Below are 22,811 nucleotides of genomic sequence, written 5' to 3'. Positions count from 1 at the left end.
TCATAGCGGCTAATATGAAAGTGTCTACCGTTTCATGTTTTGTAGTTTTTGTGCGAAACAGATTTATTGAATAAGAATTGCATTTGATGTAGAAATTATGTTAAAATATTACCTACATATTTATTAAATAAAAGGTAAGAATAGCAAGTAAAAAAACCCTGAAAAGCCAAATATTGTTTACTGGAGATGTTCTAATAAGATGCAAATGTAATCATAAGTAAAATCTACTACAGTATGCACTAGTAAGTCAAATGTACTTACACAAACTGAAATGTGACAGTAAAGTTTACTTGATTCCCTTTAGTAACAAACACTTCCTAACTGTAAGTAGATGTTACTTTGTTACATTTACTTAGAATTTCTGCGTGGAAATTGTTACCTAGGTTTTTGTAAATGTTTTTTCAGTGTAATAAGTTTGTTTTTAAGTTCGAGGGGATGAAACGCTGGTTCTGTTTGTGTTATTGATGGGTTTTTTTAACCTAAAACTATCACCCAGTGCACTTTCAAAGAGAAATACTGATGGGAAATGCAGACAGCAACAGTTGCAGCTTCCTCTACAAACGGATACCAGGAGGTTATAGAGAGGTGAATCTATGAACAAATAAAAGGGCCTTAGGGAACAGCACAAACATTTCTACTTCCCCATCTGAGTGTGGAAGAGCAGTGCACAGCCTTGGCAGAGACTCAAGCCTAATTACTGCTGTCATGTGTGAGAGCTGTGATTTCGGATGTCCCTGTCATGCAAAATGGACAAGAAGACTGGGGGTTATTTCTGTCCTGCAGCCTGCCCTGGATGTGCAAGTGCATTGCTGAGACGTCAAATACACCGAGAGGAGGGCGAAGCTTTCGGCGTTTGGACGGGAAGAGCATGAGCTGCCGGAGTGGCTGCTTCACTTAACATAGATCAGAAACTGCTGTGTAAATTAATTAAGCAAAGTCACGGAGGAGACATGAGCTCTGAGGGGACGAGACGAGAAGGCAATGTCCTTTAGAGTCCTTGCTAATCTGGAGATGTTTGCTCTGTCCCGAAAAGAATTAAACACTTTGGCTTGTTTTATGTTTGACATCTAATACTGATATACTTCCTATTTATTTGTTTACCAATCATTTAAAAACCTTATATTTGACATTTAGGCAGTGGCCATCTTTGTTTCTTAGAACTAGAAGTTACAAAAGCGGATGAAGTAGCCAAATAGTAAAAAGACATGTAGGGGCTTTAAATGTTATAATTAATTATTTACTTTCATAAACTGAAAACATACTGTGATATGGTTAAAGTTGTAAGGCATTAAAAGCATGGTAGCAACATTAAATCAGAAAGCAACAACGCCCCGAAGCATACCCTCCTTTATAATCAGTTTTACTCTTATTGGGACCATCATACATACTGAATTGAGACCCTAAACTTATCAGAAAAAGGTTTACTGAAGTAATAGATCAACTAAGAAGTAGACTTCGATGGACTTCATTTTGCAACCAGAAATGTTGCCTTCTGCCGTTTCTTTGAAATAAAGCACTTCATAGATTATGGCTAAAAGCTGCTTGTGTATAATAGAATTAATTAGTGATACAATCAATACACTTGAAGCCAAGCAATTGAGCCAATCAACCCATCAGGAAAATGCTTACTGAGGTAAGAAAACAAGTGAGATGTTGTAGGGTCATTTTCTCCTATATAAATGGTCTGTTAGGCGTGTAGAAGAGTACTCCTCCTGCTAGCCATTTGAAAACAAAGCACTTCTTCAGAGATGTTTACTGACCTAAACATTGGCTGAGAAGTAGGGAAATGTTCTCATAGACTTCTATAGAATTTGAATTATTTTCACAACCACAAGAGTCTCCTACTGCTTGCCTTTTCAAATCATACACATGTAATGCAATGTGGAAAAGTATCAATCACTCATGAAATTGTAAGGATGAAACACTTTGGCTGATTTGTGTTTGACATGTAATACTGAATACTGATACAACCTATACTGTACATATTGATTGTGTAGTTGAAGTTAACTTAGTAACCTATGTATTTGTCAGTGGCGAACCGTGTCTATCACAACTGGACCTTCTGTAGACTAGACACACACACCCCGCCGCCGCCACCAGTGGGAATCTGAGTTATTTTCAGAGTCTCCTACTGCTTGCCTTTACAAATAATACCAATGTAATGCAATCGTTTTCTAAGACCCCAGCCAAAACCTTCTCGTGGAAAAGTATCAATCAATCTTGAAATTGTATCATGCCCATCCTGTCATATGTGCATGAGAACATCCCTTTTTTTTAAACAATTCCAGCTCTGCATGGCAGTCTAATCCCAGTGTAACCAGGCCTCTCTGCTGAGGACACCATTACTCATCATTACAGCAGACTCTGTCCTTCCTCATCCACCCGCCAGTCCTCCACCGGTCCCATACCCCAAACTGACATTCAGCTTGATTAGCCTAATCAGACGGATTAGCCAGAGGCAGCAAGGAGACCGGGACGAGAGATGATGGGAATAAGAGAGGAAGATGAATGAGTGAGAGTCCCTTTGGGTGAGCACATTTCATCTCAGGCTGCTTGTCTTTAGCAGCTGCCTCAGTGAGCTGCGGTCCCTCCTGCCGCGAGCTGTGTTGGGATGATGATGGACTATCAGTGCACACCCTGGTACTTACTATTGAAACCACTCGGGGTTTGGAACCGACTAACATGCATACTTTCCAATGAGTTTTCCTGCAGGTATCAATTTCTTGGAATTTAACCTCTAAATCATGTTGATGTTCCAGTAGCTTCGTGACAGTATAATCTACCAAACAAATTATCCTGTAATGGTTTTCAAACAGCTCCAGAGATTGGCCTTGCAGAAAAGGGATTCAACTTTCCATATTTTCTGAAGTGCTTATTGCTATATTTGTCTATCATAGGGCTGTTTACATGTCAACAACAAGAAGCGATGAATATTTAACCTGCAGGAGAGATAATACTTTAGGAAGTAGGGAGTCAAGTGAGATGTACTTGTAAACAGTGACATTTAATAGCTTTAACTGACCCTTTGGAGAGCACCATACAGTGCAGTGTAAGAAAACGTTTTTAAAGAGTACTTGTCCATGGACAAGTGAGTTTGGCAATTTACTTGTCCGAATAAATGCCTGTTTTGGTTTTTTTCTAAAATTATTTTACATACCCCTTTTCAGGCCCATCAGTACATAAATGGTAGGGTCCCCTTTCAAGCCCTTAATCCACTATTTTCTGACAGAATTTATTTCAATGTGTTTCCTTGTTAACTGAACACATAATTTCACCATCGACATTTTAAAATTGTATTTAAAGAAAAAGCCCTAACAAAACAGCAGGGCTCTATTTCAGTGTTAACTAAAGAAAAAAAGACAGCAACAGCTGACATTAAATCTTTGCTGAGCCTAAAGATAATCATAAATAAATAACATAGTGAAATAAATTTGTTATATATATATATATAATATATGTACTTGATATTGTAAATAACACGTCCCGGATGATCGGACGTGTGCTTTTTCGCACACAGCATTGTCCTCGAAGGAGTTCACGGCATTGGACTTGGTTGCAAAAATGAAAAGTGACAATAATTACTAGGCCTTGAGAAAAATCAGCTTGAAGAAAAATACACTGACACATTCAAATTAAGGCCATTGGAAAGATGATAAATGTATTGTGAGAACTTCAATACCCTTGGTTTCAAAACATTTAAATATCCATTCATTTTCTCATAGACTTCTATACAATCTGAGGTAATAAATAAGGAGAGAAGTATTTATTATATGAAGTTAAGCTATGTATGCCCATATGGCATATTATAAGGTGAAAGATCGACAATTGTTTTGAAAAATGTCAAATGTAACTAGGTCACCCTGTTATTAAAACCAAGTTCTATGACTAATGAAGGGCAACAGGAAGTCAAAGAACTTGTGATTGAAGTGCCCCACCACCCAAAAAAGCCTAACCACCAGGGGGTGTGAACCTTTTTGTGGCCGGACCCCCGGGACAATGACCCATGGGATTGCAATCCTCTGCACCAGTAATTCTGAAATGTCACACTCAAAGAGCGTCCAAAAGGAAGAGTCATTGTGCTAAGAGACACGGCTCTGTGTGACACATGAGGACAAATCCATCCAGAGGTTTGTGTCATGCCGCCTCGGGGGGGAAGCTTCAGGTTTGTGAGCGATGGGATTGGACAGGAGGTGGGCGACAGGAAGAGGAGAGTAGAGAGGGTGTCAGGTGATAGGCCGTCATGCCGTCGACCTGTCAGAGCAGCAGGGGGTCTTTTCACCCCGATGAGCAGCATGAGAGGTGGTGAGAGGATTGTGTTCTCCGCCGGCACGACACACAAACATCAAAACTACCAAATCCACAAGAGGAGTTTACTTCTAAATACTGGTAATATGCACATTAATTATATGACCGTCTATGTTTCATGTTTCCTGTAGATATTTAATTGCTATTTTTACGGCACTTTTAGTGTACAGTGTTACTATTATGCTGCTGTGTTTATTGTATTTTTGTAACTCTGGCACATCAATTTCCTTCGGGATAAATAAAGTCTTATCTTATCTTCTGCAGCCCATTTGTTATAACTTAAAAAACAGATCAATACATACTCTCATGTATTATCTCTTTACATCAGGAGAGGAGCGTTAAAGATGAAGACACCGTTGTTTTGCAAATGAAAGATTTATCGACAAAAAACATAATTATTTTGGGGCAAACATATAAAAGTTGGATCCATTTGTTTGGCGATTAGAGAACATAACTGTTGAGTTGAAGGAGAATATATGTTTGTTTCTTAAGGCCCTGTCACACTATCCCGAAATTGACACCCGATGGACACACGAATATGGAATTGTGAATTTCGCACGAAGATGGCCCCGAACCACACACGAAGGCAACATTTACATTACATTTAAGACATTCTGCAACGAAAGTACCAAAAACAATTATGTTACAGTACTATGATACTGTACTGATATCTTCAGACTTTGTTCTTTACTTTATCCGTCGTTATGTGTAGAAAATATTACGTTTTCTCCGTAATGTTGTTTCCATAACAACAACAACTTCCTGTCAACTCGCCTTCAAAATAATATATTATATCCTTTTTAGTTTCACAGAACACAAATTGGGTTATTTACATAATATATTTACATGATTTTGTTGTGCAATAAAGCAACCTGATGGACACACGATAAAGGAAATGTTCAAATTCGGCTGTGATCGTAGCAACATCGGGCCATTCGTGAGGGCATCTTAAGCCTTCGTATGACCGCCGGTGGAGTTTCTCAGGCTCCGGCAGCAACTTCGTGAGCGGTGGCAAAATCTTTGGCATGCCAAAAAATTGCCGAAGGACCTTGCAAAGGTTCATTTTCGTGTTGAATTCGTGTGTCAATTTTGCCCTTCGTAAGGCCATCGTGAGGGCATCTTGTTATCATCGGTGCCATCGGGCATTCGCCCCGATCAGAGTGAGGGCGAATGCACCGATGGCACCGATGATAACACGAAGATGACACGATTTGACAAGATGCCCTCACGAGTGCCTTACGAAGTTGCCGCTCACGAAGTTGCTGCCGGAGCCTGAGAAACTCCACAGGCGGTCATACGATGGCTTAAGATGCCCTCACGAATGGCCCGATGTTGCTACGATCACAGCCGAATTTGAACATTTCCTTTATCGTGTGTCCATCGGGTGTCAATTTCGGGACAGTGTGACAGGGCCTTTAAGGAGGGGTTGTACGTACGTAAGATGCACTCGCTTTTTCTCACAATAACATTGTTCTTCCACAGCCACATAATAAGGAAGCCCATTGGAGGTTGTGATGACCATTTTTAAACTAAAACTCAGGTAACGTAAAGTTTAAAAACCTCAGGAGACAAACAGGAAGTGTGAAACTGACATATAACATTTGGGTTTTTGTTGGGAAATAAAGATTTATGAACAAATGAATCAAATAAATCAGAAAAACTGTATCCCCCGTCTTGCATATTTTAACATTAAAATGTGTTTTGATTCGGGGTAAGTAAGTAAGTCTGGGATAAATAAAAAGCATCGGGGCTTCTTCCTCGCTGCAGAAACAACAAACACACCTTTTGTTCTGCGTGGCTGCAGGCAGACTACAGGTTGTTAAGTGATGCGTCAAAACTGTTTTATGAGGCTTCCAGCTGCAGCTCACGGCTCTCAGAGTGAATCTCAGAGCATCAGAGCAGGAAGACACTCTGGGAAAGAAAATACACTGCTTTCTATATCTGTGAACTGCAGGAGCAACCAGATGGTGTTCTTTTGTTGTTTTGTACTGATGCTTCAAGGGTTTGCAGCATGCTGTACACCGCTGCTGTCATAGCAACTTATAGAAAGTCACGGGTCCAATTAATTACACTTTCTATTTAGGACTAAAAACTTCATCTGAGCTCTGTCTTATAAGGATGATAAGTGTATAAGAAGCACTTCCATTACTTTTTCTACTTTTGATGCATTTTTAACCATTAGCATTCCTTTTATTGTCGCTACGTCTAAGCTAGGAATAGCATATATTGTTGTTCTAAGGAAAATCAGGCTTATTAGAAGCAGTATCAAATTGCATATGAACGCTAGAAACATTTGGCCTTTACAAGACAAATAATGTACAGTCATGCTTCCTTTGGCAGCTGTGTGAAGCTCTACCTGCCAATGCTAAGCTTAGCGTATCTACATTAAAGTTTAGTGTCTTAGCATGCTAATATTCAAGCTAATGTTGAACAAAATTATTGAACAATAATAGTTTTAACATTGTAATTATATAGGGGTGTGTTGTCCGGTAGGGGTGGGAATCATATGATACTATCGCGATACTTAAGCCACGATATGATAGTATTGCGATTCGACGATATGCTAAATATTGCGATATATTGCACATATATATTGATATATATGATTGCATGATATATTGGGTTCCAGTGTCTTTAACATGTGACAAAAGCCTTCGTTTTCCACTACGCTGTATGGACGCAGGCCTTTGCACATGAAGTAGGTGATGATTGAGTTATTTTCTTAGCTCGCTCAGAATTTGATGGTAGCTTTGCCAAGCTAATTTGGATTTGTAATATGAATAGTTTATATAATAAAATATCGATACTTGCCGTCCGTGTATCGATACAATATCGCCACGCAAAGCATTGCGATGCTATGCTTTATCGATTATTTCCCCCACCCCTAGTGTCCAGTGCCTTGCTCAAGGGCAACACGGCAGGGCCCAGGAGGTGAACTGGGACCTCTCTAAGTACCAGTGCACACTCCATATTTAGGTCTGTTTGGGGACTTGAACCCAGGCTCGCAGTCCAAGCCCCTACTGACTGAGCCACTAAAGCGTGTGATAAGATAAATAATAGGATGTTCTGGCAACCTAAAAGCGTAAAAAAGCACCTCACCTGCACACTTGGTCCTGCTGGTGAGGGGGGGTCCTGGAGCTCCGGTGCCCCCCTCCCCGGGCCTCGTCAGCAAGACACTGATCCGGTACTCTGTGTCCGGCTCCAGGTGCCAGATCTTATAGGTCAGAGAGCCCACACCGTGAGTCTCCATCCAGGTGGACTGGCTGGCCCGGTACTGGATCTCCCTCCGGATGACGGGCCCGTCCCCCACGATGGAGTTGGTGTTCAGCTGGATGATCAGGTAGGTTGGGCCGGAGCGCAGGAGCTGGGGGGGGGCGATCGGTGTGGGGGGCACTGCAAGGACAAAAGTGTTGTCATTAGGTCGCTGGTACTTTCATAAGAAGATCAAAGTGTTTTGTTTTTTTGCAAAACGACAAAACAAAGCACTTCTATCTGGCTTTGAATTAATGTGGTATTGGGGAGGTGGGGTCAGTGCGGATGTATTTAATGTCGTAACAAAACGTGATCCGTCTCTTACATTTGTTTGACTCAACCACAGACCTTATTTCGAGCTACTTTCCAAAAAACATGTTCAAAAAAACCGTTGATGAGGGAACCGGAACTGGTAACATGCCAACTCACTTCCGGGTTTTAGGACTTGTTCCTGCACCACTCTATACTACCAGCAGCCTATTGGGCCAAACCATGTGCTTCCATTTCAAAGGGGGGGATTTGGGTTTTGTGAATCTGCTTTTGTATTTTGTTCATCTTAATTACCACCTCGTAAGTTGCTGTCATATTTACTACAGTTAATTGTGTTGACCTCTTTTAATAAGATTCTTGGTTTTTCATGTTTATTTTTTGGGGTAAATAAAATCCCAGTTTCTTTAAACAACGCCAGTGTCTTGTTGTCTCACTGTCTGACTTAAAGGTGGGGTAAGTAATTTATTTCAGAAACACTTTTTGTTATATTCCAAGGAATGCTCTTAACATCCCGATAGCAATGAATATATTAAATGCTTTGACAATAAATATATAAACAATTTTAATCTGTGGAAGCCGTGGCGCTGTAAAAAGCACGACCAATCATTTGAGCCGACCCGGCTAAAGTAACTCGGCGGTCTACCTGCCTGTCAGCCTTCCATCTGTGCACACACTTATCTCGTGCCCTCATTGGTCATGTGCGCGTTCGTGTGTGTTGGAGGAGGGGCTCTGTAAGGAAGTCTGAAGGAAGGGGCAGATTTTTCCTGCTGTGTATTTTAAAATTCTAGCGCACTCGAGCTGGTTTCTCCAAAATTACCTACCCTACCTTTAAGTATAATTTAGAATATTTATGTTTTTGACTTGTACTTCACTACATCTCAGAGGCAAATACTCCATGATTCAAATTATTACAAAAACATTAACTAAATCTGAATTTATAATTACATATTATAATGAATTGTGATGTATTTTATAGATTAAGCTCCCAAGTACTTTTCCACCAGTCAGTTATAATACTTCTGGTGCTTTAAGTATATTTTGATGTGCATACTTTTGTAGTACCTCGGTTAGATTCTAAATGGAATATTTTACTGTGTTTTTAATACTTTAACTTAAGGAAAATATCTGAGTACTACTATCTACTACTAATTATTTCAGTTTTGTTGTTGCATGAGTGATATTCCTAAGAACTCATCGAAGAAGAAAGATGAAAGCCCGTCCTTGAGAACACTTAAGAGTCTAACTTTTTCAGCCACTTTCAGCTGAAAATCGCTGAGTCGTGACGACAAAGGAGAAGTCAAGGATTCGTCATTGATTTTCTCTTTTTTTGTTTTTCAGTTTCAATAACATTATTTCTGCTCTGTTAGAGCATTGAGTCATAAAGACCTTTTAATCACATCAGGTCTCTGACAGAGGGGCAGACAGGGAGGGGGGGTGACTTTGCAATGTTGTAAATTCTTAATTTTCAGTCTAATGACGCCGAATAAGAGCTTATTTGCATGAATAATTGCATAACTAATTCTGTCTTCTCTGCACGTAAAATAAGAACTGCCTTGATGGATAATATGACCCTAATCAACCCGGAGAACATCAATTCAGTTCCTCTCATAATGTATAATGGGAGGAAGTGTGTGTGTGTGTGTGTGTGTGTGTGTGTGTGTGTGTGTGTGTGTGTGTGTGTGTGTGTGTGTGTGTGTGTGTGTGTGTGTGTGTGTGCGTGTGTGTGTGTGTGTGTGTGCGTGTGTGTGTGTGTGTGTGTGCGTGTGTGTGTGTTAGCAGAGATTTACTGATGCATTACAAAATGACTTCGCAAACAGCATTTTATGACGTTATTAATTAGAAAATGAAACAAGACATTTTGAACGCATTTTTGTTAATTTAAAGGAGAAGCTTAGCTTATATATAATGGAGGAAAGGGTACAACAAACCGAATTTTAAGTTAAATTCAGTGGCAGGTTGTCTTCTCTTGGTTTTGTACAGATATAACACGTATTTTTAGAAATAAAAAAATATAATACTGTTACTTAAAAATGCAGTCCTGTTTATCTCACTGTAAGAGCATCTTCCTCTTTCTAATATGTAAACTCTAATGCAGGCAATTATATGTATGAACTTGAATCAAATGGCAAACAGCATTCAAATATAAGAATGTTAAGAATAGTGTTTGCGGTTTGAGTTGACATTAAGTAAATATAGTCTGATTCAACTTGTCACTTCCAAACAGAAGTCTTGTTTACTCCTTTTGGTAAACCTTGCCAAACCCTTTCTCAACTAGTGACATGTTCCTGAATCCATCTTACCTCTGACGATGAGCTCTCCAAAGTTGGACACGGCGGCCCCCCGGGGGGACAGGGTGATGCAGCGGTAAAGATCCTGCTCCCCTCTCTGAGCCTCCACATGGAAAGTGGCCATTAGCCTCTTGTGGCTCAGCCGAGATAGGGAGGACGTGTCCATCACCACGCTGTTCCTCCGCTGGCAAACACACAGGAAGAAGGAATGAGCAGGGAGTGGAGGGCTACTTTTAGTTTTTTAGCTCCCCACAAATGGAACAAACTTCCAGAAACCCTGAGTTCTTCACCAACGCTGAGTTCTTTTAAGTCGCGGCTAAAAACACTACTTTTTACAGCTGCTTACCCAGAAGCCTTTTAACTTGTTTTAGCACCTACCGTATTTACAATGTTGTTTTTGGACTATTCTGTATCTCTTTTATGGCATGGTTTTTATGAATCTGTTATTCCATTATGTGTATTTATTGTGTTCCTTTCTGTTGTCTTCTTGTTAAGTAAAGCACTTGCCTCTGTGTATGAAAATGTGCTTTATAAATCAACTTACCTTACCTTACTTTAGAAATGTATTCTGTTACAATTATTACAGGGTCTATGCAGGAATCCTGAAGTCAAATGTAAGACCTTTTAAGACCTTTTTTAAGACCCTTTCCATACATTTTAAGACCTCATCGCCACTTTGAGTTTTAACCGGTTACATTGGCGACACACTTTACCTCACATTGACTATATACAGTATTGAGTGTCCTTCCTCCTTATCTTCCAACCATTTGGACGCAAACTTGCATTTCCCCATAACGATGTTGTTTAACAACCGGCGTAAACGGAGCTTCGCGCTATCAAGCAGTGAGCGTGCGATGTCCTGTTCAGATGACGTCCAATCCAACGGGATGCCGTAAATAAACTACACAGAATCACTACACACCTACGCCATGATTACATTCAGGCACACTGTAGAATACAACCTCTTTGGACAATTTATATACTTATTGAAAACAAGCTACAAAATGTAATACCTTGGAAAATGCCCTTTAATACTTTTTAAGACCCCGCGGACACCCTGAGTTAAAGATTCAAAGGTTTTAGTGTCATAATATATGCACAAAGCTACAGTGTAGAAATGGCAATGAAATTCTTCTGACCTGAGCTCCTCCGACAATGCAACATATATAATCAAATACAAACTCAAATGTAGTGCAAAAAGTCTATAAACATGTCAATAGAATATGGGATATGTTCAAGAACAGAATATGAAATGAAATAATGTAAATTAAGACAAAATTAAATACTACTTAAAATAAGTAGTCAGTGACCTAATCTGAGTATCACAATAAAAAACTGATTAACTTCTCTTAACTTACCACAATATAAAATGCTATGCTAATAAATACAAGACAAAATCAATATCCACCCAGGAAAGTGAAAACCGTTAAACAGATGAGTTCAGTAGGCGTGTAGTTTACTGAAATGTCAAGAAGGTAACAAATGATGTATTACTTTAGGCCGTGCAGGATCTCCCTTCTCCCTCCACAAGAAGCAATGGGATTTCTCCATTGGATTTTGGGTTATTGCAGGAAGTAATCTCGATCTAAATCTCTTCAGTTTGTGTTCACCACAGAGCTCGTTTCAGGCAACCAAAAACACATTCAGAAAAACATTGACTTTGAGACGAGGGAACAGGAAGTGCTCAAACGATGACTCATTGTAGGGTATTAGGAGTAATTTCTGAACCGCTCTTTGGTAAATACATAGAAGTGACTGTTATTTTGTATATTTTGATTGTTGTACTTGTGCTTGTATGTGTCTGTTGATTGTGTATATATAGGTATATACATCTTTTTATACATATTTTTAAATATATTTGTATTTTTTGTATTCGGGATTGTGGGAAACGGTATTTCGATCTCTGTGTCTGTACACACAAACTGAAAGATTGACAATAAAGTTGACTTTGATTTTTACTTGACTACATTTTAGGGTTTTAGGACTCATTTCTGCTCTATTGTATACTTTACAAATGGTGTTTTAGTTTAATAGATAACATTGTAATCATGCCACTGTATTAATTCAATTTTTCGAATGTGCCATTAACATGATTACATCTTATTTTGATTTAACTCTAAGGGTATTCAGCTCCTTTTTCAAATAATGACGTAATCCCGTTACATATATACTCCCGCCTCTGGAAAATAACAACCTCACACAAACACCTGAATTATTTTGAAGTGATTAGAAATGTGCGGTGGCTGAGAGGCAGACAGGAAGGAGGGTTGGAATTAGCTACATGGGAGGCCGAGATAATAAATGCGTGATAAATGTCAGCGGTAACAATGGTGGTTTTGCCGCTGAGGCCGGTGACACATGCCTCCTGGGTCGCTGTATGTTCACAGGGGTCTCGCTCTGACAGCCCCTCATCTCGCTCGATGCTAATATGTTAGCGCTGCAGGCACACTGGCTCAAATCAGGAGACAACACATGCAACGAGCTGATCCAGGTGCCACAATATATGCAGCTCTGTGGCAGAATATAAGAAGATTATTACGTAAACTGTCGCCTGCTCCGGTATTTCAGAGGGAAGTGGGTTTGACATGTTTCATTTAGGAGGACAGGCGGGAAGAAATGTGAAATTAGATGTACAGTAGCTGTCGACTACTGCCTGCAGCTGCATATTATAACTCAACTTAACTTTTATATAAGTATAATATCTTCTTGTATAAAAGCACCAGACATTTTTTTTGTTTCAACAGTTTGAAGTGACTCCTCGGAGTAAAGTAAAGTTCAGACAACTTGTATTCTAGTGAAACCATTACATTAATATAAGTGCAATAATCACACTTATTCTAGTCTATATTGTACTGCAGTGAGAAGTGCCAAAGACATTGCGTTGTACTTTGTATGATGACAATAAAGATATGTTCTCTCTAAATTAAATGTATTTAAGTAGATTAATCAAATGTTTCAGTAATAACATTTATTTGGGAGCATTATTTACATTTGATTTAGTGCATTAATGACATTTATTCTAGATCAATAAGAACATTTATTCTTATGCATGGACTGTAGGCAAGGCACGTTTATTTATATAGCAGCTTTCAACACAAGGCAATTCAAAGTGATTTACAAAAAATGATAGACATTAAGAAAATGGTATTCAAAATTAGTCATTAAAAAGAAAATATAATAAAAAACATTAAAAGAAAAAGTACATGGATCAAAGTTACAGTGCAGTTTAAGATATGAATAATTCAATTAAAAGCAGCGACAAAAAGAAAAGTCTTCAGCCTGGATTTGAAAGTAGTCAGAGTTGCAGCGGACCTGCAGGTTTCTGGGAGTTTGTTCCAGATATTTGGAGCATAATAACTGAACGCTGCTTCTCCATGTTTAGTTCTGACTCTGGGGACAGAAAGCTGACCAGTCCCTGAAGACCTGAGAGATCTGGATGGTTCATAATTTAGCAGGAGGTCAGAAATGTATTTTGGGCCTAAACCATTCAGTGCTTTATAAACCAGCAGCAGTATTTTGAAATCTATTCTTTGACACACAGGAAGCCATGTGTAAAGACTTCAGAACAGGAGTGATGTGATCCACTTTCTTAGTGTTAGTGAGGACTCGAGCAGCGGCGTTCTGAATCAGCTGCAGCTTCCTAATAGATTTTTTAGTGAGACCTGTGAAGACACCATTGCAGTAGTCGAGTCTACTGAAGATAAAAGCATGGACAAGTTTTTCCAAATCCTGCTGTGACATTAGTCTTTTAATCCTAGATATATTCTTTAGGTGATAGTAGGCTGATTTAGTAACTGTTTTAATGTGACTGTTGAAACTCACATATGTGTAACATTTAACTACGAAAATAATGACAAGTATTCTCTTGAATCAGTTACATTTATTCTAGTGCATTAATTTATTGTCTTCTAGTGCAATGACTACATTTATAATGTAAGGGATAATGTGCAGCGACGCGGTCCAGTCTATGAACCGCGTCGGGCTCCTGATCAGCCTGTCGGATGTTCTTTTCCCCATAATGACCAAGTCGCTGCACATTATCCCGCTTATTACATGGCTACATTCTCAACAATATGACTCCCAACATGAATTTAAATGCTTTTATAGATTTAGAAAATGTTTTTATTGATTTAAAAAATAGTATCCGCTAAGAAAAATAGTCCGTTGTTACTGTTTGAACTAACGTAGCAAAGGCAGGAACTGCTTCGATAGCGTTTTTGAGGAGCTTTTTGATTACAGATTTGAAAACATCGTTGCTTGCTTTAAAAGTAGCACAATTCATGATGTCAAACCTTGGAAAGTATCTAGATATCCCTGCCCTAATGCCAAAGTAACTGGCAACTGAATATGTGTCGCCGTTTGATGTCTATGTTGGGCCGCTGCGTAAAAAGGAGGGTTTCTGCCCCGTTACTTCTCCGCTGTTTTCTTGTCCCTCTTGTCATGTCGGTTTGAATATAGTTAAATCGACCGGACTGCTCTCTGCAGATGTGAGCGTCCTTAACAACGGTCAATAAATCCTTGACAGCGGTCTGTCTATTCTGGATTAACAACGTGTCACGTGTTCTGAATTGACCAATCAGAATCGAGTATTCAACTAAACCATGTAATACATCTCATTACAACCATAAATGTATTTTAGTGCAATACTTACATGTATTCTTGTCCATTTATTACATGTATCCTATTGCAATGATTACATTTACAAGTCATAACATTTATTTTATGGCATTAATTACATTGTTTCTAGTCCAGTTATAATAATTAATATAGTGCATCACTTACATTTATACTAGTGAAATAACAACATGAGTGCATTAATGACATTCAATCTGGTGCTTTCATTTCCTCCACTGTCTGCAGCACTTCCTGTCGGGCTGCAGCTCTGCACAGTTTGGAGGACAGCGGAGTAAATATGATGCTAATTGATTCAAAGACATTCATTAGGCTAACAATTTGTTTCGCCTATACCTTAATGGAAGATGAGAGTGGAGAGGAGAGCAGCAGATCAAAGAGGGAGCTGCAATTAGCGAACTCGCTGTCTGTGATCAAACGAGCCGCCAACAAACAAATGTCGGTACAGAAGCTGGTAATGTTTTGTAATATTCCAAATGATCTTTTTTCAGACTCTTAATGAGAAAAGTAAAGAGGAGCTGGAGCAGGAAGTTCACCTCAGTGATGTCAGATTACAAAAACCCGCCTCGTTTTGTTTGTTTGCATCTGTGTCGACAATAAAGTCACAAACTCTGAAACTGATATAAATGTCTGCCGATGATCTTCAAAGGCTTCGATTCAAAGTGAAAGGGGGAAGGGATGAAATGAAATCGGCTGGAAACACAAGGGATGGATCACCAAGTATTCTGAGATCTCATTTGCAAAATGCCTTTTCCCTGCTGCCATCATTTTCAAACGCACTTAGATGTGCACGCTTCAAGGCCAGAGGAACAGTGCAGGCATTCAGGGATGGATTTTTGAAGCCTAATATTAGCTCATATTGAAAAACTAGGAAACCATTTTCAGCTGATGCACGAGAGAAATGACTTTAGGGGCTTTAGTTAACTAAATGCCAGCGCAATCAAAAAGCTACACAACTTTATAATCTGACTGCTCAAATGACTAATTTCTCTTCAGCATTTAAAGACACAGTGCATTATTTAACATGATCAAATTGCAGTTGTATTAACGGTATCAAGCTGACGGTTAAGATAATGGCTCCCATTTCCTTTACAAACTACTCTTCAGTTCATCACAAAGTCAGAGGAGGTGACTTCAGCTCTTTGTCATCTCAATAGTGAGATTATTAATACAGATTCAGTGTTATACTTCCATTAGGTTAGGGGACTTGTGGAGGACAGAGTTTTGAGAAATAATGGCAAAAACTACTGACCCATTTTTCAGGAAACTTGGAGGAAGGGTGTAGAACAGGGATCACCAACAACATTTGTCCAAGAGACAACATTATTCCTAGATACACTTTCGGGGCCAGAGACCTTTTTTTATAGCCCTGAATTTTGAAGTTGTTGACCGGGGGGGGGTATGGGGGGGGGGGGGTGCTGCAGAGCGCATAAAGCAGACTCTTCACGCTAACGAAGGATCACTTCTTCTTCATGGCAGGGAAGGCTACGCAGTACGCAGGCTACTGTCCCGCAGCTGCTGCCTCTCTGTTGGACTCCGGTACTGCACATTACTCACGAGACGTTGTATACATTTTTTTTAGTGGGGGGCGAACGCACTAACCATTCTGCCAGCGCCACAGCGCGTGCCGGGTGAGAATGTCTGGCGTGCCAGATTTGGCCCGCGGGCCGCCAGTTGATGGTCACTGGTGTAGAAGAAACAATTACATTTTAGAGAGCATCTGAATCCCAGGTGTGACTTTGCTAAAATGTGTCATAACGTAGTCAAAGAAAAGGGTCACTAGTAGAGCTACACAATAAGCGCAATATTTATAACAAAATAAATGTAAAAAATAGACGATTTACATGCACTTAAACCTATAAGACACTACAGGAAAGAGAAAACCCCCAACAAGCAAAAATAGGGCCTCTTTAAAAGTCAAAACATGGACATACTAATATATGTTTCAATGATAATATATATTTCATCCATCCATCCATCCATCTTCTCCCGCTTATCCGTGGTCGGGTCTCGGGGGTAGCAGTTCCAGCAGAGAGCCCCAAACTTTCCTTTCCCTGGCCACATCAACCAGCTCTGACTGGGGGATCCCAAGGCGCTCCCAGGCCAGCGAAGAGATATAATCCCTCCACCTGGTCCTAGGTCTACCCCTTGGTCTCTTCCCAGCTGGACGTGCCTGGAACACCTCCCTAGGGAGGCGCCCAGGTGGCATCCTTACTAGGTGCCCGAACCACCTCAACTGGCTCCTTTCGACGCGAAGGAGGAGCGGCTCAACTCCGAGTCCCTCCCGGATGACTGAACTTCTCACCTTATCCCTAAAGGAGACGCCAGCCACCCTGCGGAGAAAACCCATCTCGGCCGCTTGTATCCTTGTATAATGTAAATTATGTTAAAAAAATTATCTTCCCCTTTAATTTTGAAAACATATTCCAATTGCAATGTCCGTCTTTTTTCCAAATCGTGCAGCCCTAATCATAAAGTCAATGTTTTTCAGATTGTATGGCAGCTGGAGAAACATGTTATGTATATTCTCTTAACTGGTTTAGACATAATGACAGAGTGAAAAGTGCATGTAAACATCCTGAAAAAGACTTTAATGGGGGTGTTGCCAGCAGCTGTGCATGCAATAGGAATAACTGTAGGCTGATAAGACTGTCAACTAAATGCCAACCATGTAGAAAATCTGTTTTTTTTGTATCAATTGTGCTGCTGCTTCTACCTACAATTTCCCGTACTGTTATCCAGGTGCTGGCATGCTGGCTTGACTTTTCGAAGCAAAGATAACCGAAAAAAACTAAAACAACACACCCACACATCTTTTTGTTGTTCTCACCTCCAGCAGGAAGGGCTCAGACTCAGAAACTTTGCCCGTGGCGACACACTGGAACGAGGCATTCTGCCCGGCGTTCACCTCCACGTCACCCAGACGAGCGAAATGAGGCACCTTGTCTGTGGAAGGAGCACACACACACACTGTGAGGAAAGAGGCACATCTGGAGCCGAGCATCATTGTCTAAATATATTAAATACACAGCTGTGAGATGTCATTTGTACAATAAATACTTTCAGGCCTGGATACAACCTCACAAACATGTATTATGAACATTCGAATAGAGTGTATAACCATGAAACCCTTTTTTAACAGAAAGTAAAGAGGATCGTTAAATCTTCATGAACTTACTTTGATTCCATTTTTTAAATATCAACCAAAGCTGTTTTAGGAACCACGTTTGAATCACTTCGACCCACATTAGCTGACATTTCCACATGCATTGAAACAAAACACAGATCACAAGGCCGCATGTGAGAATAAATAACTTATCAACACAGACATTGTTTTTAAAGATTACACGCAGATAATCAAATACTGTAAGCATGTACGTATTTATTAGGCTCCTTCTGGATCTAAAGTGTGAATTACATTACCATTGTAAGCCCTTTCAAGAACAAAAGTGAATCTGTATTCTCTGTGTGTATGTCTTCTGAAGATAGTGCTCGTTATTCCTCAAGAGACATTCAATATGAGATGCACACAGAACTCATTTTACCAAATGACTCCACGGAACAGCTGTTTGAATGTCTATATGCATAAGGAATTCTTCTGTAGAAATGCATACATTTTCTTTTTTAATTGACATCCCCGGCAGTTAGTCACACCAGTCTCTGCATGTATACACACAAGTAGCATCACATGTGTTTACTGCAACACCAGATGTTAGCAAACAGAGTGGTGATAAATCCACAGTGTCGTAATTTGATATAATGGAGTTTTTAACGCACTTAAAGGTTGTTTTGATCATCCAAACACCTTCTTTTTTAGGTGTATCAAAACCGGTAGAATGCTTTTCCTTCCTCACCAAACAAGATATTTTTAAACATTTTCTACACTATTTACATCCATGTCTGCTAACTAGCATTCTTCTTCATCCCTTCAGTTAGTAGCTGACATCCTCGTGGATTCATCTTCTTATTACAGACACATGCATTTCCTAACATTCGGTCTATATGCTATAAAATGTATTATCTCTTTGATTTACACACGGCATCTATTGCACGTCTGTCCGTCCTGGGAGAGGGATCCCTCCTCTGTTGCTCTCCCTGAGGTTTCTCCCATGCTCCCTTTAAACTGTGGGTTTTCTCTGGAGGTTTTTCCTTGTACGATGTGAGGGTCTAAGGACAGAGGGTCTAAGGATAGAGGGTCTAAGGACAGAGGGTCTAAGGACAGAGGGTGTCGTTTTTCTCATACTGATATTCTGAACAATCTGTGCTGTTGTAATTGCTGTAAAGTGTCTCTACTGGGATATTTTTATTATATGTACAGCACTTTGGCTCGACCATAAATCGTTTATAAATGTGCTATATAAATAAAACTTGATTTGATTTGATTTGCGTAATTGCTACATAATTGAGATTCACCACCTTTGACTGTCAATCAGTGAAATAAGTCAAATTACTGAAGGAACATGTTCCATTAATGCTGGTCCATGCGTGTAGAAAAATATCTAAACTAAATTGTCATCAACTCATCATAGAATTGCCCCATGCCTACATTTTAAGAAAAACAAAAATCATGAAATCATTCTGTAAGTAAAATATGTTTCTTCTCTATCTCTGATTTGATTCCCTGCTTGTCAGTTCCATTATTTCTCATTATTACAGGATTAGATTCCCCGTTGCATTGTTGCCAGATGAAATGCATCAGAGGATCACTTTCATCGTCATCTTGTCGTTTGCAGCTCCGTGCTGATCAATAAGCCAGTGGCAGAGATGCTATTTATATATTTATGTTACAAAGTGTTTGTGTAAAATTGATACATAAGTTTGACATGATGATTTGTGTCACTGCACTGCAGACAAAACACTTTTTTTGCTACTGACAAGAGCAGGAACACCAGTGATGCTAACGACTAGTGATTATTATACTTAAAAAATGTGATGTATTTGTACTTTCCCTATAGAAAAGCACCACTGTGACTAATAACAATGAGGATGACAATAAGGAGGCATGCATAATAGCAGCCCTTAAAACTAAAGCAGCTTAATGGAACTTCGCTATTGTTCATTTTATCATTTACGCCTGTGCTTTCCCAACTTTGTGTCAAAATGTCCTGGGTCGTTGTTAATAATGCGATGAATTATAGAGGTGTTTGCTGTGGAAAAAGCACTCCTCTTTTCTCACTAATGCCTTGCTTGGCTAAACGTCAAGCTCCAAAATGTATTTAATCAACCAAGAAGTATCATGGGCTTCCCTGTACTGTATCTGAAAATCCTTTTTAGAATATTAGCTTTTCTATAAACCTTTCTGACCCTCCAACATTGGCATTCATTTAAAAGTTGGCACATAGTATAACATCAGGACTTTGAACTGCATTCAAAATGTTCTCTTAGAGTTCATAGGAGTCAAAAGTTCAGTTTTGAACAAGTTGTGAAAAGGGTATAATAATGTTGGACCACAGCTGGCTATTACATTTGGGGAAATATATAGTTATATAACTAACTTATTAAATACTGTCCCTGACTCTAAACATAATTTGTTGTATTTCTGGCAGCTTTAACCTTTGCCTTATACCTGGGGTCGGCAACCCGCGGCTCCCGAGCTGCATGCGGCTCTTTAAGCCCTCTGCTCTGGCTCCCTTGAGCGTAGACAAAAATAAGAAGGAAATCAAATAAAAGTATTTGCAGGACTATTCACATTTTGTTGCACGGTTGAAAATGTTTTGTATCTTGTATGTTGAGGTGATACTGTGACACATAAATAAAAAACAGAACTGTTTTAATGTTTTAAAACTAAAATATGCGTCACATCCTGCTACGGTCCCGCACCAGCGCCTTTTCTTACAGGCGAATAACCTGACCCCCGGCTCGATGAGCGAACTATGGATAAATCAAAGAAAATAAAGTATCTGAGGAACACAGGATTTAATTCTGCGTGGGTAGAGTTATATGGGATGGTATACGGTATATTTGATATGTGGAGAGAAGTTGTCAAAGGTGCTGCAGCTTTACGTATCGAGGAGAAACACGGAAGAGGAAGACAGCTGACGATCTTCAGTCATAATTCAATCAGTTAACTCTTTTTAGGGTGCAGCTATGTTTTATTTATTTCAAAGTGGGCCCATTTTAATTATATAAATGTTCTTCAAATGTGTAGAGGAAGTGCTGTGTTGATTTATTAGTAGGCCTGTGTATTTTTTGTATTCTCCTTATAAGAGTTATTTGTTTATTATTAGAGGTAAACAGTTTTCTATTATGTAATAAATAATAAATGCAAAAAAACTGTAGTTGTTGTCTATGATGTAACAATAAATACAACTTTATAAGCTATCAAGCTATCAAATACGTTTTGCGGCTCAAGACAAAAAAAATAGTTGGAAAAGTGGGCAAAATGGCTCTTTTGGTCAAAAGGTTGCGGACCCCTGCCCTATACAATACTAAAAGCTCACATTAGATTCACTTAAATCATACATTAACATAATTGTACATGTACTGATATTGAGGATTATAGTTCTATGATAAGGTAGTGTAGTGTTTGAGGGTTTAACCATATTCTACCAGGAAAATGAGTTGATCCGTTGAATAATGTCATATCATGCTAACTAGCTAGCTAGCAGACAGCAAATGTTTTGCTATAAGTGGCATCAAATGTACATTTAGTACATGTCTGATGATGTCTGCATAATATTAACATGTTTGTATTAGCGTTTAGTTTCCTCAACAGTATGTTTAACAATAAAATGTAACGTTAGCTAAAAACAGACCGTTAGCTTCATAATAAATGTCAAATATCATGGGCTATTCTCAAAAATACTGTATATGAACACAATGGCCGAAAAACTACTAATACAGTTCTAAACAAAAGGCTAAAGCTGGGATAAAGATTATTGCTTTAAAGTTGAGTGTTTAGCCAAAACTCAATTCTACTGTCATTTGATGCTAAAGCTAGTTAGCAGATTGCAACTGATGTTGTGCTATCAAGAAGCACAGAATGTACATTTTGTAATAATGCATTTTTCTACGTATTGGTAGCATGTTTGGTAATACTAGGTCAGCAACTAGTTTCCTCAACTGGATGTTTTATAATCAATTTATATATACTTTTCCTGTTACATCTGTTTTTGTTCAAATGTAGGCATAGCTACATCTTAGTAACCGGCTAATGTCATGTCATGCTAACGGTAAGCAAATGTTTTGCAATAAATAAGCTAACAAAGCTCAACACCTACCATTGTGGATGTTTTTTCCACAGCTAAACACAGACAGTTAGCTTAATAATTATTATCAAATTGTGGTTAGTTAGCTTACTTACCTGTTCACCACAAGTGATTAAGAAGATAGTATTCACAAGCCTGTACTATAAACTTAGTTATTTCAAAAAATATATATATATACTTTTCCTGTTACATCTGTTTTCATGTGTTTTCTGCAGCTTGTCAGAAGAAATTGTGGTGAAGAATAAAAAACCAGTCAAAGTGCTAAAAACTCTTTTAGCTGCTGTATAAACAAATTGAGGATAAAATAGATTCTCTAATGTGACAGGTGGGAAGCTAACAACATCTGTTTATGTAAAGTGAAGGATCATAACACTTTTATCACTGAACCTCCATCTCCTGGAAAGCCTCAAACAATGAGAACATGTTAGTCATCTAAAAGCAATTATAATGGAAACACATTGATATAATGATGTATACAGCAATGAAAGGAAAATAATCATGATATAATATGAAACCTCTATCTTATAAAAGAGTGATTTGAGCTCCTGCTGAGGTGCAAATATGATATCTTCTGGGCGAACGTCTCCTCCGGCACCAATGATGCACAGACTGGTACTATTCTTCACATAACACACACTTTTATCCTTGGTTTCCTTAGTAACCAATGGCAACATCTGGCTGGGTGAAAAGATATAATTGAATCTTACATTGTATTTGCTCATTTTCGTTTTCCTCTCTGCAGTCCTTTTCCATGGTCTCTCTCAAACCAAAACAACATGTCCTCAGGTGCGTCTATCAGACAAAACCTAATATCCAATATTGCAACCATGTATGTATTATTAACTCTGCAGACCAG

The 22,811-nt window shown here is 39.0% G+C and overlaps 1 protein-coding gene across 7 annotated transcripts in view; it reads right to left on the bottom strand.

Annotated features, from left to right (window-relative positions):
- Positions 1 to 22,811, bottom strand: part of ptprua (protein tyrosine phosphatase receptor type Ua) — a 271,078-nt gene that overhangs the window by 88,103 nt on the left and 160,164 nt on the right. For all 7 annotated transcript variants that reach the window (XM_034236684.1, XM_034236686.1, XM_034236685.1 and 4 more), the window contains exons 5-7: positions 17,578 to 17,693; positions 10,128 to 10,299; positions 7,405 to 7,698 (exon numbers count right to left, since the gene is read on the bottom strand). In XM_034236684.1, coding sequence (XP_034092575.1) covers positions 7,405 to 7,698; positions 10,128 to 10,299; positions 17,578 to 17,693 — 582 coding nt within the window. The remainder of the gene's footprint in view (positions 1 to 7,404; positions 7,699 to 10,127; positions 10,300 to 17,577; positions 17,694 to 22,811) is intronic.

Source organism: Gymnodraco acuticeps, unplaced genomic scaffold, assembly GCF_902827175.1.
Source record: "Gymnodraco acuticeps unplaced genomic scaffold, fGymAcu1.1, whole genome shotgun sequence".
Classification (NCBI taxonomy): domain Eukaryota; kingdom Metazoa; phylum Chordata; class Actinopteri; order Perciformes; family Bathydraconidae; genus Gymnodraco; species Gymnodraco acuticeps.
Note: the sequence above shows the minus strand (reverse complement) of the source record. Positions and strands in the feature narration are given on the sequence as shown.